Source organism: Ochotona princeps, chromosome 2 (genome assembly GCF_030435755.1).
Source record: "Ochotona princeps isolate mOchPri1 chromosome 2, mOchPri1.hap1, whole genome shotgun sequence".
In the NCBI taxonomy this organism is placed as follows: domain Eukaryota; kingdom Metazoa; phylum Chordata; class Mammalia; order Lagomorpha; family Ochotonidae; genus Ochotona; species Ochotona princeps.
This window is the reverse complement of record NC_080833.1, coordinates 112,005,882-112,024,799: the sequence shown is the minus strand read 5'-3', so window position 1 is coordinate 112,024,799 and position 18,918 is coordinate 112,005,882. Positions and strand designations below refer to the sequence as shown.

Genomic DNA, 18,918 nt, shown 5'->3' with positions numbered 1-18,918 from the left:
TCATGGCCAGCATCGCTTTGGTCAGCTCTGTTTGGAGCTCTGTGCCTCTCTGTGCTTCACTATTCTTGCTTCGTGGAAGGGAAGTTACCACTTATTTTTTCATTGAATATATCTTTTAATCCAGCTTCTCTTTCCATGCCGTTAGAAACTCCCATTACTCTTACGCTCTGCCTTTTAATGGTGTCTGTTTAATTCTTGGATTCTTTCCTTAGTTTTACCAATCCCTCTTTCACTTTCTGGAGCTGTTTCAGCATTATTTCAAGAGGTATCTTCCAAATCTGGGATTGTTTCTTCTGCTTCATTCATTTTATTATTGAGGCTTTCCACTAAATTTTTATTTGCTCTAATCATTCATTTTGATTTTGTTTCATTGTTGCTATTTCTTGTACCACACATTCTCCTCCATATGATTAGACTTTAGCCATGGGGTGTCAACGCCAGCTCACTGACTCTAATTCTTTGCTTTTTTCACATGACTTCTTTTGGGATACTGTCTGAACCATTGGTGTTTGGAACACAAGTAGGCTCATTCCCTCTAAATGTTCCTGTTTCTTCCTCCTTCTCACATGATCTCTTAACAATCCCCACAGGAATTCCCCTCCCCGGATAGTTTCTTTCTTTCGTCTAACTTACTCAGACTCACCAACAGAAACCTCAGTTTCCTTGTCAGAGAAACCCACTGCTTCCAACAGCCACAAGCCTCTTCTTGGGCTTCTCATTTTTCCTCCTATTCTGCCTAAGATTTCTCACACTTATGCCCTCCATTATGTTCCCTTCATATCTCTAAATGTCTCTGGACACTCAGAACATCTCTTGTGGCAAAAGGATTTCTAGACTAAGAATCAGATGAATTCTTGCATGGGACATCTGTTGAGATCATTGAATTGAAAAGACCCTGACAACATTCTGGACTGTTATCTGTGAAATTATTGAAATATGTGATTATTTTATAACTTACACTGTGTCTTCACTAAACTTCAAGTCCTATTGTGATTCCATTCTTTCTCATGAATGTGATTTTCTGTCTCAAAACTCTGCTTCTCCATCCTTCTTTCCCATTCTTTCATGCCCTGGCTGTTACTCCTCTTTTCTCTAATACCAAGGGCAGCCTCTTTTTTTTTTCCTTTTTTTTAAATTTTATTTTATTTTTTATTTTTTGAAAGGGTGTAATACCATTGTTTCCACATCAATGTCATTGTACCCTGAATCTGGGGTCAGGGAAAAAAACAAAGGGAAAAGCCCCACCCAACCTCCCACCCATCCCAGATCCCCAACGGGAGGCACGCTCTGAGGGTCCTGCTCATACAGTTTTGATAGTTCATCAGTTCCGGACTGCTGCCAATCTCTCAGTTCCAATCGCAATGAACCCTATTCAGAATCCACTGGCTGACAGTCTCTTCATGGTTGGGGTTCTAAGATCAGCAGTTCAGTTGGAGGGATCTCCAAAGAATCTTCATCTGAGATGATCCCAGGCCTGATTCTTGCGCGAGTTTGCTAGTACAGAGTCCAACACCGTCCGTCACACCAATCAGCTTATACACAGGCTGGTCGTTGGGATTGCTGGGTTCGTTCTGCTTCCAGCCCTGTCTTCCTCATGAACCAACGGGTGTTGTAGTCCAGTTCGATCCTACCCACTTCATACTCGGTCCTCACGCAAATCAGTTGGAGCTGCAGCCTAGTTGGGGCAACTCCCCATAACCCCCACCAGTTCCAGGGCAGCCTCTTGATTCACTGATATTCCATATTCATTCAATTTTATTCCCTTTTCCTTGACTAGATTAAAAAATTCAAAGCACTATTGCTTTATCAAATGCTCCCTAAATTCCCATAAGTAAACATGGACAACATAGCCATGAGGTTTATTTGTGGCAACATTGCATGTTTTTATTTTCACTGCAAAAATATGCTAGGAATTGCTGAATAGTGCATAGCCATGCTGAATCCAGCTGCCTAGAGATACAAAATCATTGACAGAAATTTTTAATGGAGAAGTGATAGCACAACAAAGATTCTGCCAGAAAAAAGACAAAGATGTGGCTGGTTGACAACAAGAGGACAACAAGCTGCTGGCCTGAATCACTCTCTTGCCAAGTCACATCAGGAAGGGTTCACCACATATCCCACCATCCACAACCTCAGAAAAGGGAGAATTCTATAATCAACTAGTCACTTTTACTGCAGTCTGGGAAACTCTATCCTCTAAACAAAATTTAGATCTGACACAGAAACTACATTGCTCCCTCCCCTCTAATTCTCCTGCAGGAAATCAGACTCTGTGAAAAACTGCACAAAACGTGGTAGAAAATAGCAAAACAATAAAGAAGTTTTAAATGTATTATAAAAAATTAATTCCCAAAAAGTTACACAGCAGATTTCTGTCATAGAGATTAAATGTGAACAGAGCCAGAGTCGGAACAAACTGCACAACAGATTAAAAACCATGTGCATTTTTGAAACTGGGAATTTGGGAACATGAGCCCTAAAGTGACACCCGCTTTCTACATATTCTAAGGGAGTTTCCCCTTGCTTCTGGAGACTAAAATGAGCAGTAGCACTTAACCACTCTGCTGCCACCCCTGAGAGATCAGGAAATTGATTCCCTACAGCTTACAACAACACAACAGTAACAACTCATTAAAAAAAGATTTAGTTTACTTTTGTTCGAAATACATGTCAGGCAGATAAGGAAATACAGAGAGAAAGATCTTGAATCCACTGGTTCACTCCCAAAATGGCCACAATGGATAGCAATAAGTTGGACCAAACCCAAGAACCAGGAGCCTATTCTGTATCTCCCATATGAGTACAAGGTTCTGCAGACCTGGGTGATCTTCCACAGATTTCAAAGGCCATACACAGGGAGCTGGATTGGAAGTGGAGCACTGGGAAACAAACCAGTGCCCAAATGAAATTCTAGCATGCGCAAGGTGAGGATATCATCATTGAGCCATTGGGTTGGTTTGGCCTAACAATCAATTCTTACATTCTCAATCTCACTAGTATCCACACAGTAGGATTGGAGAATAATTTACTTGCACTTGACCTCCCTTAATTTACATCTGTCATTATAAAATCTCTTGAGTAACCTATAATCACCCTGGAGGGGTACAGCAGAGTTCAGTTCACACACTCCAATCTGGGAACTAGGGCTATTGCTGGTAAAAGCCACAAAAGCAGATGCATTCTTTTAGAAGAAATTCAGAAAGATCCCATCCACATCTCACGATCCTAGAACCACAGGAATTGGTGGCAGATGCTCAAACGTCACTCAAGCTTGCCAGTGAGATAGCCACCATTACATCCTTTAGAACCAAGATTAAGACATCACTCACAGAATCCCCTGGGAATGACACCAAACTCTGTGTGGTTGAAGATACACTCCCCGTGAAATCCACATTCAACTCTATCACCACAAACTACAAATTAGACCACCTTGTCAACTACAGACACAAATGACATTGAATATGGCAAAAGAAATCATTCAGAATCTACCATTTTAGAATCACCTAGAGTCAAGGCCAAAGCAGCAAATATTGTCTGATAAAAGTCTTCCCTACTGGGAATTAAAAGCAACAACAGTAGTCAAACACTGACAAGAAAAACATCCTAGTAACTCAGAAAAGAATAGTCAAGAAACATGCTAGCAATGGGACTGGAGGACACTGTGCCAAACTTCCAAAACGAAATTAAAGCGTTGGGGGTGGGGAACATGTGGAGGAAAAGAGAAGAAAGTGTTCATGAATTCTGAGATGGGCAGTCATGGAAGGAAGATTGGCACTTTTCTCAAGTCACTTGGAGAGTGCAGAGAGATACTTCCATAAGTCCAGGTGAGTCACTCCAAGGGATAAACCCCAAGGATCTCTCCTCCACTGAGGAAAGTGGTTAGTCAGAAATAAAAGTAAAGTGCAACTCAGTGCTCGGATACCTTATCAGGTGGCTGGAGTCTGGAATTCACCTGGAAGTTCTGGATCACACAGAGAAGTAGTCTTGGTCACAGACCATGCATCCTCGGTGAGGTTTCATCCAGTCACACACATCTCATCCACAATGTCATTCCAGAAAGAAAAACAGAGGGGATAGAAAGAAGAAGCAAGAAAGAATGATCATTGCTGATCTTGTACTCACAGTCTGGGAAGGGAATCCCAGATCAGCCTCCTTCTGCATAGTCTGCAACATGTAGGATGAGAATAATCAGGACACATAGCTTTTCACAAGGGTACGGGCATGCCAAAACATCAAAGTCCATTTTAAACCAAAAGTTTTAATCTGATCAAAATATGTTATCAGCAAATCTGCAAAAGTCTTAGATATTTTAATTTATTTGAGTAGTCTAAAACAGTTAGTGTGTAATCTGTGAGCAGATCTCACTGGCTAATAGGCAAGTACTTGAACACAACATTTTGCAGACCTAATCAGCATGCTTAATACTGTGGCTTCCATTAAATAAAAGTATCCACTAAACACTAGGAAAAATCATGTAAAATTTTCTTTGTAACATTAGTCCTTTTAAATTTATTCATACATATATTTGTATATATATGTAATATGTAAAACTTGATGCTGTTATTACTACAGATGGCTAAAATAAGGGGGTTGTCTCATAAGGAAGGATTTTCAGTAGCAGAGACTAGCAGGAAGCAAAGTTTAGTCAGATAGTACTTCTGACAGACCAGGTGGACAACTCATCAGAACAGTCAGAGTGTGTAGACAACATTCAGACTCGGGTTTATACGAGAAATAATTTGTAACCTTTTCTCCTTTCCTACATCCTCTCCCACTGTGAAATGTGTAAAATAATCTCAATGCTTTATTACCAAATATCAAATTAGACGGTTTCCTTGGTACAAAACCAGAAAAAATTATCCTCGTTATCTCCAGGAGCACAGGCTGGGACCACTTATAAAACTACCGGACATGGAGAGGACCTTAATGTGCTAGGCTAGACTAGTTTCACAGTATAACTCTAAGGTTGTTACTTTGCTTTCCACAGGGACATCCCATACTTTCCCACTCTACCCTTCCACATACATATGCTCATGTCTGCCCTCCTACTAACCATCCTCACACATTTAATGGGGGTAGAATAGGTGAAAGCTTATATTCTATGGCTTCTTCCTACTGGCGTGAGGATAAAGAGCTGGTTATGGGTAGTCTTCCTTTCCTGCCCTCTCTATGCTCTGTGAAGGTATCATGGAAATACAACTCTCAGCTCTGGACACAAAGACCATTTGTGAATGGGCCAGAAAAGACTCTCTCTCTCTCTCTCTCTCTCTCTCCCTTTCAGTAATTCTAACTTTGAAACAAAAATAAGCAATGTTTTTGATGTGCCAAATAAGATGTCACAGGGAAGCTCACATTAAAGGAACTCTCAAAAATATTCAATAGCACCACCACAAACTAAAATATTGGAGGGTGATGTAAACTTAGGAAGGTGTGTAAAAGCTCAGGAAAACATAAAACATATTTTATATTTTTATGTCATGGGAAGGAATCAACCTTTCAAACCATTCTTACAAAGAATAAATAGCAACTTAATTCTGGATGTGTATACCATTTAAATTACAGTGTTCTAAACAAATGCTTATGATTTCTTATTCCTTTCTTATATGTCAATTAGTGCAGTCGTCATGCTGGTTGGGCAGCTATCGTGCAGGTGTAATTACCTCCACAATGTTTCAAAAGTCATATATTACTGAATTTCACTGGCCTAGGAAAGAACCAATACCACAGTTTAATGTGCAGTTTATATCAGATACATACCATATTGCTTTCACACCATCATAAGACAAAAATCTAGCATAGATCATAAATGTTGGACATTGTGCCTGTTTCTCTGAGACCAAACAATAACATGGCTCTGGGAAGGTATTATCTTAATCATTTGAATGCAAATGTATACCAAAAATTAAAAGTTTTCATATATTTTAGAAATGTAAATTTTGTGAATCTTCTTTCTTCTCTATTTTCTTATTTGCATAAGGAAAAAATTTTTTTAATTTTCTGTAACCATGTGGTTGCAGCTACTTCCCCTGTATTGGAAGAAAAGATGTTGTATTTAAGCCACTCGGTGCCTCTATATAAACAAAACTACAAAATCAAGTTTACACTTCTGGAAAAATCTTGGTACTCCCTACAGGTGCTAACAGCCTCCTAGGACAAACATGAAATTCCAAGAGCCACACTTCAGTAGTTTTCCTAACTCTTCAAGAATTCCCTGTTGTCAGTCGAACTCACTGTTATGAAATTATGCAATAGATATCATTTACTTGTACTATCAAATGTATAATTCTGTATTTAATTGATAAAAGAGTTGCAAAGTAAATTGGGCATATGACAGAATATATAAGTAATAGCTGATGCTGCTCAAAAGCAACTTAAACCAATGCCATATAAATGACATACAGGGAGACCTGGAGTCTGGTTCATTCCTGTATACATTATATGATGACTCTCCCCCGTCATCACTGCACATCGTGTCACATTGTGCAGAGCAGCTTTTCCCAATTTCACCAGAGGCTGGCATACTCATCTAACTTTTAAAAACTTACCAAAAACCCAGCCCAAGGATACCAACATTTACTGAAAAACAAATTCATGAGAACATTGTTCTCTGCCTCAAAGAAGTATTCTACAGCTTTTCTTTTCTGTTGAAAGAAATGTCCTTGTGACCTGGATCTGGCAGAGCTAAGCGACTTAGCAGCTGCATCTTCTAGACACTGTGTCTGTGCTGCTCGTGTTAGGAAGCTCCCAAAGTCTGCAACCCACATCTAGCCAGTTCACAGAACATCATGGTACTTAAAAAAAAAATCACTCCATTCTAAGTTTTATTTTACTTTGTTGGTTAAATGTTCTTCTGGGCTTTCATCCTGTAGTACTATAGTTTATTATAATAGTATGTATTTGTTTTACACTTCTAAACTGGTTTCAGAACTAAAAAGGTTTTATTAATTTAACTGTAGGTTTGTGGGCAGCTTTTTGATGTGGGGTTCTTAACCCGATTTTAGGTTATGAGGATGTTGCAAGCTTGCTTTAATACTACTGCCACCAAGAGGTAAAACAGAAGCTTAACCCAATCTGTAATGTGATGATTATTTTTAGAATACTGACATTTTCAGTGATTCTGCAATTCCAAATGTAAGTATTTAAACGATATTGTGTATTTTTGCTATATTTCCTGAGGAGGCATCTGTTGTGCAATCCATTAATTATGTTACCTTATTTTATAAAACATAAACAAATGTTTTCCAATTTTTTTGGTGTACTGTGCTTTGCCTCAAAATTCCAATGTACAAATTATTAAGTTAATCCCACCTCATTCCCTGTGGTCCATGGATATCACTTAGCCTCTGCTGAGGCTTCTCCATTGTCTGTACAATCTTTCTGCCACTTCTGGTTAGAGCATTTCCCAGGCTTAGGGAGACACCAGGTGTTATATATAACTAGGTTGTTGGTGGTGGTGATCTTGCCAGAACCTGTTGGAAGTTAGGTCTGAGGGCCACACGGACCTATTTTGAGCCGTTTGATGCCATAATTGCTATTATTTCTCTCTGGGACCATTGTAATGTATTAAGCTCAGTGAGCTCTCAGCGAGCTCAACACATGTGCAGATCACTGTTGTCCCTGCAGTCTTACCACACTTTTAAGAAATGGCACCTATATGCCACAACTAGCATTCTTGATATGCTTGCCATCAGGGCTGAGGTCTACCTGGTTCTATCTTGGATGAAACCTGTAGGATGCCACATTGTTGCACTTCACTGAGCCAGAAATGAGTTCACTCCCAGCTCAATGCATGCACAGCACTGTGCATGGCCTTGCCTCCTTGAAAAAAATGGAGCCTGTTACAGCTCTAGGATACAGACTGGGTTATGATATCCACCCTGTTTCCTCACTGCCTCTCTGGGGTCTGCTGCTCTGTCTCTGCTCCTGGTCAAATCAAACACACTAGCACGATGGGCAGGTCTTTGTCTGGGTTCAACTCCTGAGCTCCCAGTAGATGTCCCTTCCCACCTCATTGCTGGTGGAGTTCCGGCTGCAACTGTAATTCATATCAGCTCTGGCTGAATGCCACTGGGATATCAGTCACTGCAGCACACACTGCTGTACCCGCTGTATTCCTGTGTCTGTCAGTCTCCAGGTACCCCTCTGCCATTGCTCTGTCCTCTCCTATTTCGTGGAATGTGCCCTTTCTGATTCACACTAGCTAATGTTTAGCCATCTGTTTAAACATGTCCTTACCTTATTTCACCATCTTGAGTCACTGATTTTAATTCAGTATATTTGTGCTGTGGAATAAGTGCCTAACAACTAACTATGAAATAACTTGTAAATCCTAAATAATTCAAATGTACTCAGGCTTGACATATATAGCAAGGCAGAATTGCATGTCCATCATTATTAAAATATTGGCTAATAAATATATTTGCTATATTGTATTGATAATCTCAAAAATGAATATGCAAACTATTTCCATGATCACTTGTGACATGCAAAAAATAACTAAATAAATAATTCTAATTGTGTAGCTTCATTCTCACACTGAACACGTGTCTCTGTGCATTCCATGGGACAACATAGTTTATTTCTCAGTGATGTTGCAGTTTAAAATGGCTCCATGCCATAATATCAAAGTTCCGTCTAGAGTTCTTAAGTATAAGAAGGTGTTCGTGTGTCTTGTGAAAAAACTATGTGCCAGATATGCTTTGCTCTGTCTTGAGTTATACTGCTGTTGGCTGCAAGCTCAATATTAATGAATCTACATTGTATTCAGCAAGAAAATGAAATCACCAACTTACACATGACTCATTTAGGAAAATAACCTCTTAAATATGTGAATCATGTTATAAAAGACTTATCAAGTGCAATAAACAGCATGTTGTCTCACTGGAACCAAAGGAATGTATGTTATGTCCGCATTACTTCAGGCTTGCTAAAACTTGAAATAATTTTTCAGGTAGGACTTTAGTATAAACAAATAGTGTACACAATGTAATATTATAAATGTGCAAAATAATTTACATATCTTGAAATACAAACAAATGTAAAACAAAATAGTGTATTCACAGGTTAAAAAAAAAACCAGTTGTGAGCAGAGGCACGCAGAAATCTAACCCTCCATCTGCCCTGGGAGCAATGGCTCTGTGCTCACTGGTGCAGGTATCCCAGCAACTGTGAGGAACTTCACCGCCATGAGTGAGAATGCAGTGGACACCTGGTTTCTACCTCAGTTCCACTTCAGTCCTGAAAAGTGACAACAAACTATTCCTTTTGTTCACCATCTACTCTTCAGTGCCCAAATTTACTGCATTTCAGGCTTTTCCCAGATCAAGCCCTCAATTTTTAATTTACCTCTGAATATACTAATACATTCACTAAACGATCATTATAACTCCTCCACTTCACAGAGGACCCCATATTCTACACTTCTAACCAGCTTTGCTGTGGAAATCCTGCTGTTTGGACAGAACCACACTGATGCAAAGGCCCGAGCATCTTGTCTTGTTTTTCATGCTTATAAACCTGGAGTAATGCTTTTGTCCTAACAATTCTACATATTAAGTACTAAGAGCAGAAAACACGAAACACTGTGTTTTGACTCCCAACCTTGGGGCTTGGGGGCGGCTGGCACCCTCTCAGGGTTGGAGACCCTAGGGGGTGCCCCAGCCGGGCCAGGTGCGAGAATGGGGACTCAGCGGGCCAAGACCATTGCTGCAAGGCAGTGACTGAGTCCCTGGCTTTGGGCAGCCAGTGAACCAAATGGTGCCAGGCTCTGCCTGCTGGGTGCCCAGCGGCAAGATCTGAGGTTTTTTTGATTTGAAATAGCTGCTTAGGGACACCCATGAATAAGGCCAGCTTTAGTGTGTATGAAAAGGTGATGGAACGGGTGCACCGGGCAGTATTGAGCAAACCTTAGCCCACAAGTAAGACTGGAACCCAGGATGGAGCACAGGACATGCCCAGCTAGGTTTTTGCACCAACTGGTCTGCATGAGCCTTGGATGCCAAGCCACAGTGTCTAGGGCAGGGGTCGCGACACGTGATGGGCTGTGCCAAGCTGAGTCAGAGCAACCACTGGCATGTGTGCAATCTATTGTTGGGAACAGGCCCGGTTGGGGGGGCTTAGAGGACTCTCCAGCTGGGTGAAGGTTCCCCATCAAGGGGCACACGAGCTGGAATGGGGCTGCGTTCTGGTCAGGATATAGTTGTAGTCTCCCTTGGCACAAGTGTGGACTGGGACAAAACACACCAGGCTGGACCAGACTGCAACACCGTCTAGTATTCTGGAGGACCAGGGTAGATGTGAGACTGACTAGGCTAGGTCTCAACCCCCTACTGAGCCATGTGTGAGCTGTATGTGGGTATGGACGAGCCGTGGCTGGGCTGAAACATCCAACAGCAAGAACCAGAATGGGTTGAAGGTCAGCTAGGAAAAGCCACTGTTCCTGCTAGGACAGGAGGGGAACTAAGTAGTGCTGGCTCATAGACCCACTGGTATGTGCGAAATCTGGCACTTGGAGGGGTTTTGATGGAGGAGCCTGGGCAACTCCTCTGGCAGGACACAGACCCGGCAGGTAAGCGCAAGAAGCATGGAAGGATACAGCCAAGAGGTCATGGAAAGTGTCCCACTGGCATACATTTGGCAAGGGTTGGGCATACCAGGCTGAATCAGTTCACATCACGCACTGGCAAATCCGAACACCAGAACAGAGTGTGAGTGGAGCCAGGTTCGGTCGAGACAAGCAGTACACAACACAGAATTCCAAGGTGAGGCTGCCTGTACTGGATTTGACTGCAGCACCCAACCAGCACACGTGAGAATCAGGAAAGGAGGGGGCAGAACCGGCAGGGGAATAAGGGGTGGTTCCCTTGCTGAATAGCTACTCCCACTGGAGAACATGAGCTGGGATAGGGACAGACCAGACTAGGCAGGGCTGCAGCACCTGTGCGCCTCATGTGGACCAGATCAGGGAAGAACCAGACTGGGCCGATTGTTCCTACTGGTGCAATCTACAATTAGAGTGGGTGAGGGTTGTTGGGGCTTGGCCACAGCATCAGCTGGCAGAAGCTGGCACTGGGGGCTAGTTCTGTCAAGTTAAACCACAAAACCACCTGGAGAGTGCATAATCCGGGAGGGGGAGTGGCCTGGGAGGGAAATAGTGGGCTCATCTCTCTTAGGTTGCTACCCCCATGGGAGGGCACGAAAACTGGGACAGGGGCTGGGGTGGCTAGACAGAGAGACATCCAACAACATCCGTGAAGGCTGGATAGTTGAGCTGGTTAGATGGGACATGGTTCTCATACCTATTGACATGTACGAGAGCAGAAGGGGATGTGGGACAGACTGGACTGCTCTGCCACACATACTGGCAAACCAGGGCAGTGGGCGGGCCTGGTGGGGTTATTGTGGGTCACTCTGCTGGAGCTGCAGCCCCCACTGGCTTATGCAAGGGCCGAGTATGTGCTGGGCAGAACCAGGCTGGACTGCAAACACCCATTGGTTCCAGTGGAAAACAGGGATGGAAACAGAACCAGCCCAGCAACTGCAACCTCCAGCTGATTGGGGAGATGGACTATGCCGGGCCCGGTTCTCACCAGTACATACAAGAATCTGGTCTGGGGACACCTCAGACAAAGTTTCTTTGGGGATCCCCCCAACTGAGCTTTCAGACTCAGAACGCTAACCATCAAATGACAGAGGACAGAACAAGTCAATCAACCGCCTCAGCATATGTTAGCAATGAAAATACTGGGCAAACGGAAACTCTAGGGTGGACTGTGTCAATCCGTGGATTCTCCAATGACCACATCGTGCTTGGAGTGGTGAGAGTGGCAGCAATTCAGACCCTTTGAATTATCAAAACCACTATGCCAGCTCTACCTTCAGACCAGAGATGGTCTTCCCAAGAAACTGATGAACTTATCTGGACAATAAGATGCTGCACTTTATGCCTGGTAGATGCTTGCAATGAAAGAATCTCAACTGAATTTGAACTGTCGTAATACAATAGGGTGCAGGAATCCATCACTGGGGGTGTGGGGGGTTTGGGGAGAAGTGGGGGGAATTCCAGTGCCTATAAAACCATGTCACATAATGCAATGTAATCAATTAAATATATATATATATATAAAGAAACACTGTGTTTCTTCTTGAAAGTGCAGAAGTTGTCACAAGTAGGAAACTGAGAAGACTTTTGGCAAGGGGAGAATAAAATGTCTTACAAACACTACAGATGATCAATAATTAAAAGAATTTTTTAAAAATTGACTACACATTTGGCTTACACTGAACAGATTTTTTTTACTTTATTTTTTGTATTTTTTATTTATTTATTATTTTAATTCATTAATTACATTGTATTATGTGACACCGTTTCATAGGTACTTGGATTCTCCCCACCCCTACCCAAACCCTCCCACCATGGTGGATTCCTCCACCTTGTTGCATAACCATAGCTCAAGTTCAGTTGAGATTCCCCCATTGCAAGCATATACCAAACATAGAGTCCAGCATCTTATTGTCCAGTCAAGTTCAACGGCTTCTTAGGTATACCCTCTCTGGTCTGAAGACAGAGCCAGCAGAGTATCATCCTGATCAATTAAAAGCTCCAACATACCATTAGCAAAAATTTACATCATTACGGAATTAATTGACATAGTAATGAGTAACCAATATGGTAAAAGTAAATGCGAGTTCTTAACCACTTTCTGTGACCACCTCATTGGCATTTCAATTTTGGTTTATACACAACATATAACATACATAACATAACATGTTATACATAACATCATATCATCTTAAATTGAGGCAAACATGTGGTATTTAACCTTTTGGGATTGGCTCATTTCCCTTAGCATTATGGTTTCCAGTTGGGCCCATTTGGCCACAAAGAACTGCATTTTGGTTTTTTTAATAGCTGAGTAGTATTCCATGGAGTAGATGAGCCATAGATTTCTTATCCAATCCTCTGCGGATGGGCATTTTGGCTGCTTCCATGTTTTTGCAATTACTGATTGTGCTGCTATGAACATAGGAGTGCATGTTGGTTTCTCGTAAAACAAGTGTTCTGGATATATTCCTAGGAGTGCTATTACTGGGTCATACGGTATGTAGATTTTGAGTCTGGAAACACAAAAAACCACGAATAGCCAGAACCATCCTGAAGAACAGGAAGTTAGCAGGGGGAATCACAGTTTCAGACCTCTGGACATACTATAGGGCAGTGGTTATCAAAACAGCCTGGTACTGGCACAAAGATAGACAGGAAGATCAATGGAGCAGAAAAGAAACACCAGACGGGAACCCACACAGATACAGTCAAATCTTTGACAAAAGGACAAACAATAATCCTGGCAAATGGGAAGGTCTGTTAAATAAATGCTGTTGGAACAACTGGTTGATACCCTGTAGAAACAAAAAGATAGACCCACATCTCTCACCATACACCAAGATCAAATCCAAATGGATAAAAGATGTAAAACTACATCCAGAAACCTACAAACTTTGGGAAGAAAATGTTGGAAATACTCTGAAAGATCTAGGGGTAGGTCCCTACTTCCTAAAAAGGACTCCAAAAGCAATAGAAATCAAGACCAAAATAAACAAATGGGACCTCATCAAACTAAGAAGCTTTTGTACAGCAAAGGAAACAATCAATAAAGTAAAAAAGCAGCCCACGGTATGGGAGAAGATCTTTGCACACTACATAGGTGATAGAGGGCTAATCTCCAGAATATACAAAGAACTACAAAACAGCCAAAACACCAAAACAAACAAGCCTCTCAAGAAATGGGCAAACATTTCAAGAAGGAACAAACACAAATGGCAAATAAACATATGAAAAATGATCAAGTTCCCTGGCAATAAGGGAAATCCAAATTAAAACATCAATGAGGTACCACCTAACGCCAGTAAGACTGGCCCACATGAATAAAAGCACCAACAACACTTGTTGGCGAGGTTGCAGGGAAAAGGGAACCCTACTCCACTGCTGGTGGGGCTGCAGGCTGGCACAGCCTCTATGGGAATCACGGAACAGACTTTTATGGACAAAATATGACAATACTTTTCTGCACAGATATGTGTGTGTGGTAAGTGTTTTGCTCTTGAACAAATGAAACTAACAAAAATATCTTCAAAAAGTGGATAGGGAGTAGGGAGTTACCAGGCAAAATGAAGTGGTTGTCAAAAATGTTCAGACCAGGGAGGGAATCTTTCCAATTAGTGAGTCACTTCCCTCTCTAGAAGTGACAGCTGAAATGGGCCTGATGATCCAGAAGTAACTGAACAGGGAAAATTGACTTGGACCGCATTCCATTGAACTTTTAAAATTTGAATTTTGAAACAGCATAACATAAGTCAAAATAGCAATAATGAAACATTAAGCTTGTCTGCTATCAGCAACTGATCTTTGAACATAAGCAATGGCAGAAGTTGTGTTCAAAGATTTGAAGATACCATCACCATGTCGCCTCCAGGAATTCCCTGTGCCTTTGGGTTGCCGAGTTCTCATTTCAGTGCAGAGGATTGTGTGGAGGGTCATGGTGCATCCTGAAATGAAGCATTGAGAGCCAAGATGGAAGTCACTCAGCACAGCGTGGAGGTGAAAATAGAGGAGAATAAGGAATGAGGGCTCTGAGAAGGAGTGCCTAGGAGACAGCTTTGTAAAGAGAAATCTTAGTTAGGAAACAGAGAAAGTAGGAGAAATGGACATAGAAGACTCACCAGAGCTTTCTTAACCAAAACACAAGACCAGCCAGAAGAGCCAGGACCAGTATCACTGCCAGGAGAATGAAGACAATGGAATTTTGATGCTCTGTGAATGTGGGCAAAACCAGAGATGTTATTTCAAATCCATTCCCTGCTGCGCCCATCCACCTCCTGATTTATTATAATCAACTGTATTGAGTTCAATTGAGTTCTATATTCATAAGTCTCCTTCCGTCTTCTTTCTGACTTCAAGTTAAAGATGAACCCTTCAACTAACTCCCATTGTTTCCTCATTTTCTTTTTAAATAGATAAATATATAGAAAAACATATATAGATATAAATATAGATGTAGACATACATATAGATATGTAGATATACACACATACACCTAGGAACAATACTCTAGTGACTAAAATCCTCACCTTCATTGGGATCACATATGGGCACCAGTCATTCCCCAGTTGCTCCAATTCCCATCCAGCTCCTGCTTGGACACGGGAAAGCAGGGGAGGTCTGTCCAAATCCTTGTGACCTTTCTGTCTTGTGGGAGACCTAAAAGAGGCCCCTGGTTCCTGGCTTTGGATTAGCTCAACTCCATTCTGGCCACTTGCGGAGTGAGCCAGCAGGTGGGGTTGACTATTTCTCTGTGTCTACCTCTCTCTCATTCACTCTACACATCTGATTTTGCAATGGAAATAAACACTTAAAATTTAATATATATATATTTGTAATTTTGAAACACAGACTATTCGAGAAAGAAGAGACAGTGAGAAAAAGGGAGAGAGAGGCATATTAGAGAGTCTTGCGTTCCTTACTCTCCAAATGTCATCAACATCCAGGATTAGGACAGACCAAAATCAGGACCAAGAACAACAACCATGTCACACAGGGGTAGCAGAGACTTAAGCACTGGGACTGTCACCCACTGCCTTTCCAGACACCATAGCAAGGTGCCATTATCAGAAGCAGAACAGTCAGGGCTCAAATTGGCACTGCACTAAGGCTCCTCGTATTCACTTGCATTCCTTGGATCAGTTATTTTTTACTAATATTGAGCCTGAAATCAGAAAAAATCACTCATGTTTCATCTGTCCCCTCCCACAAAGTGTTTGAAAACCAACTCCTCCTCTTTCCAGCTCAGGAACCCACTACTCTTCCTCACCCCAGTGAAGGATGATGTCCTGGTCTCCCAGACTGCTGTGCTGCACTCGACAGGACAAGCCGGCCGCCTCTCCAGCTGTCACCTCCAGGGTTACTCGGAGATACCACGTGCCATCAGCATTGGGCAGGACATCACTTCGTTCAGTGCCAGGCTGCTCCTGGTTACCCCGCATCCACATCACCAGCACAGGCTTTGGGTAGAAGCCAGACACACGGCAGACCAGCAGCAGACGACCAGGACCAGGACTGGAGCCACTGGACAGCCAGGCTTCAGGCTTCACTGCAGAAAATGGGAAAACTCTTCATACAAAAATCCTAACACCATTAGGAAGATCAGATCCTCATCTCAGTTTAGAGAGACACATATTCTACATTTCTCTCAGGTCCTTTTTTATTCTAATTTGAAGGTAACAGTGGGAAAGTCTGTAGAAAGAGAAGTGTTTCCCATGAGGGTACACCACTTACACTGTCGCTGGAGTTCTTCCTTGCCTGCTTCAAGTAGTCCCAAAACAAAATGTGGACAGGTGTCACTGATAAATTTTTGTATTGTTTCTTTGAAAGTTTTGTTAAGATCAAAGTATCTGCAGAGGTTCTGGGCTCTACTTCCACCCTGTGGAGATGGCAACCACGAATTGTTCTCCAAGCTCAGCAAATCAGTTCCTTGATAAGCTTTCCGCGCAAAGCCCACTGAGGTTGCCTCAGACTGCAGCTCACAGCCTATTGACACCTGGATCTCAAAAGGGTCTGGGAAACAGAACACATAAATTAGAGGAATAAAGAAGAAAAATACTAAAATGAAATAAAAACAAGATACCACGGAAGTAAAACAGAAGTGTTTGGGAGTTTTGAGGGAATAAGAGTTTGGTCTTATCATAAATCAGAGAAAGAGGAATTGCTAAGAGTGGAAGGAGAGGAAGAGAAGAATGTCATGAGCAATGGGAAAAAATATCAAAGATTACATAATATGCATAAAGGTAAACTACGTGAAAGTGTTGAAAATAGCAATTAAAGATGAGTGGAATATAATAGGTTACAATGATTGTATAGCCAGAGAGGGTTGAAAAGACTGAATTGTGGAGAGAAAACACACTTTAAGAGGTCTTGAATGAATGAAAAAGCTATGTGCATGAGGTGGGAACTCAGTTAAAAGGGGGTGCATAGGACACCTCCAATGGAAGATAGTACTGTTCTCAATAAAGAAATAACACAAAGTTTTTCATTTTTGAAGAATCAATGTACAGCAAAAAGTGCTACCCAAAAATATGCGGTTCAGTTTTATTCCAGGAATAGTGCAGGAGTTATAAGAGAATTCATTTAATAAAGCTAAAGAGCGTGATTAACATCTTGACCCATCTCTCTCCTCTTTCATCATTGAGGAACTAGAACTCACACTCATACTGGAACATATTGACATTCTTCTGAATTACTCGAGTTGATGTAACCAAGTACAAATGGATATGACGTTCCATGTCTGCAAACTGCTTATTACTGAAGTTGCCTCTGGACCAAGGCTTCACATATTTGATGGTGCTGGAGTTCATTTCCCAGCGATGAGTCTCCAACTCATCCAGCCAACCTGAGCCCAGATTCTGTACCCAGGAATGGTTATAAAATGATGCAATTTTAATAAGTTGGAAGGAGATAGGTCTGTCAAAACCTGTGGGAAAGAACAGATATAATTGGGAAAAGTCGTTGTGACAGAACTGTAAAGGAAAGGTACCAACATGGGGAGCTCAAAATCTAGAAGGAAAAGAGAAAATCTTAGTGAGTTTAGCAGATATTTGTCTTCTTCTGTTTCAGCTACTTTATCAGTATGCTTTATAAAGGCACAGGGACCTAGAGGCAGGGATATATGCAATGGAACCAGTACCAAGGTACACATTGAGGACACAATTGTATACCACACACACACACACAGCCACACACTAATGAATGACTCAGACATGTACACATACGCAGAAAGAGTTGCACCCAACAAGGCATTTGCCAGAGCTCTTACCATCTGTGTTGTCTGCACCTAGGAAGAGAGCAACTAGAAATCCAAGTAGCAGAAATGCCATTTCATTTACAGATGCTATTTCTCTGTTTTAAAAATGTGGCTCTTTGATTTCTCCTCTGAACAAACCTGCCTCCACAGTATCTCTCATCTGATCTTCTCTAGTTAACGGAAACACCTCCACTACCTGTGATGTGGAACATGTGTTCCTTCCCCAAACCCTCAGCCTCCTCCTCAGGCTCTCATTTCCCCATTTGGTTTTGCCTCCACTCTCTGCCTTTTAGCTTCTCTACTTGTCACAAATTACCATGCTGCTCAATGCCCACCTGTGGAACAAGTCTCAGAAACTACCACCAAGTTCTCTATTATTAGAGAAGACCCATGAATCAGTTATATCACAGGAACACTGAAACCTCTGAGAAAACTTACTTCTGTTTGGCATGCATTGACACATATTCACTCAAACAGTCCCCTAGCACCTACCAGGGACCCAGCATCTGGAAATGCTTATGCATACAGTACTACTCAACATATTCACTCTATCTGAGGAGTTTTACCCAATCTAGGCATAAAAACACACCAACAACTGTACCTGTAGACTTCTTATCATACACTAAGATCAAATCCAAATGGTTAACAGACCTAAACTACATACAGAAACCTACAAACTTTTGGAAGAAAATGTTGGAAATACACTGCAAGATTTAGGTGTAGGCCCTGACGTCATAAAAAGGACTCCAAAATCACTAGCAATCAAGACCAAAATAAACAAATGGGACCTCATCAAACTAAGAAGCTTCTGTACAGCAAAGGAAACAATCAACAAAATAAAAAAACAACCCACAGAATGGGAGAAGATCTTTGCGCACTACATAGGTGATAGAGGGCTAATATCCAGAATATACAAAGAACTCCAAAACAACCAAAATACCAAAACAAACAAGCCTCTCAAGAAATGGGCACGGGAAATGGGCAAACATTTCAAGAAGGAACAAACCCAAATGGCAAACAAACACATGAAAACGTGCTCAAGTTCCCTGGCAATAAGGGAAAT

At 41.7% G+C, this 18,918-nt stretch overlaps 1 protein-coding gene across 1 annotated transcript; it reads right to left on the bottom strand.

The window, feature by feature from the left end:
* Nucleotides 1-14,717: 14,717 nt before the first annotated feature.
* On the bottom strand, nt 14,718-17,928 carry LOC131478132 (T-cell surface glycoprotein CD1a-like). The gene is made up of 5 exons (XM_058655986.1): nt 17,868-17,928; nt 17,259-17,525; nt 16,334-16,612; nt 15,870-16,148; nt 14,718-14,812 (listed from the first exon to the last, which is right to left on the bottom strand). The coding sequence occupies exons 1-5, from the start codon at nt 17,926-17,928 to the stop codon at nt 14,718-14,720; spliced, it is 981 nt and encodes a 326-aa protein (XP_058511969.1).
* Nucleotides 17,929-18,918: the final 990 nt, after the last annotated feature.

What these genes read in the sequence shown, in the direction of transcription:
- LOC131478132 (XM_058655986.1), bottom strand. Translation starts at nt 17,928, where the DNA reads ATGGCATTTCTGCTACTTGGATTTCTAGTTGCTCTCTTCCTAGGTGCA. An exon ending in AGGTGCAGACAACACAGATG is followed by an intron (nt 17,526 to 17,867) that starts GTAAGAGCTCTG and finishes TCTTTCCCACAG; the next exon opens with GTTTTGACAGACCTATCTCC. An exon ending in CAATATGTTCCAGTATGAGT is followed by an intron (nt 16,613 to 17,258) that starts GTGAGTTCTAGT and finishes TCTGTTTCCCAG; the next exon opens with ACCCTTTTGAGATCCAGGTG.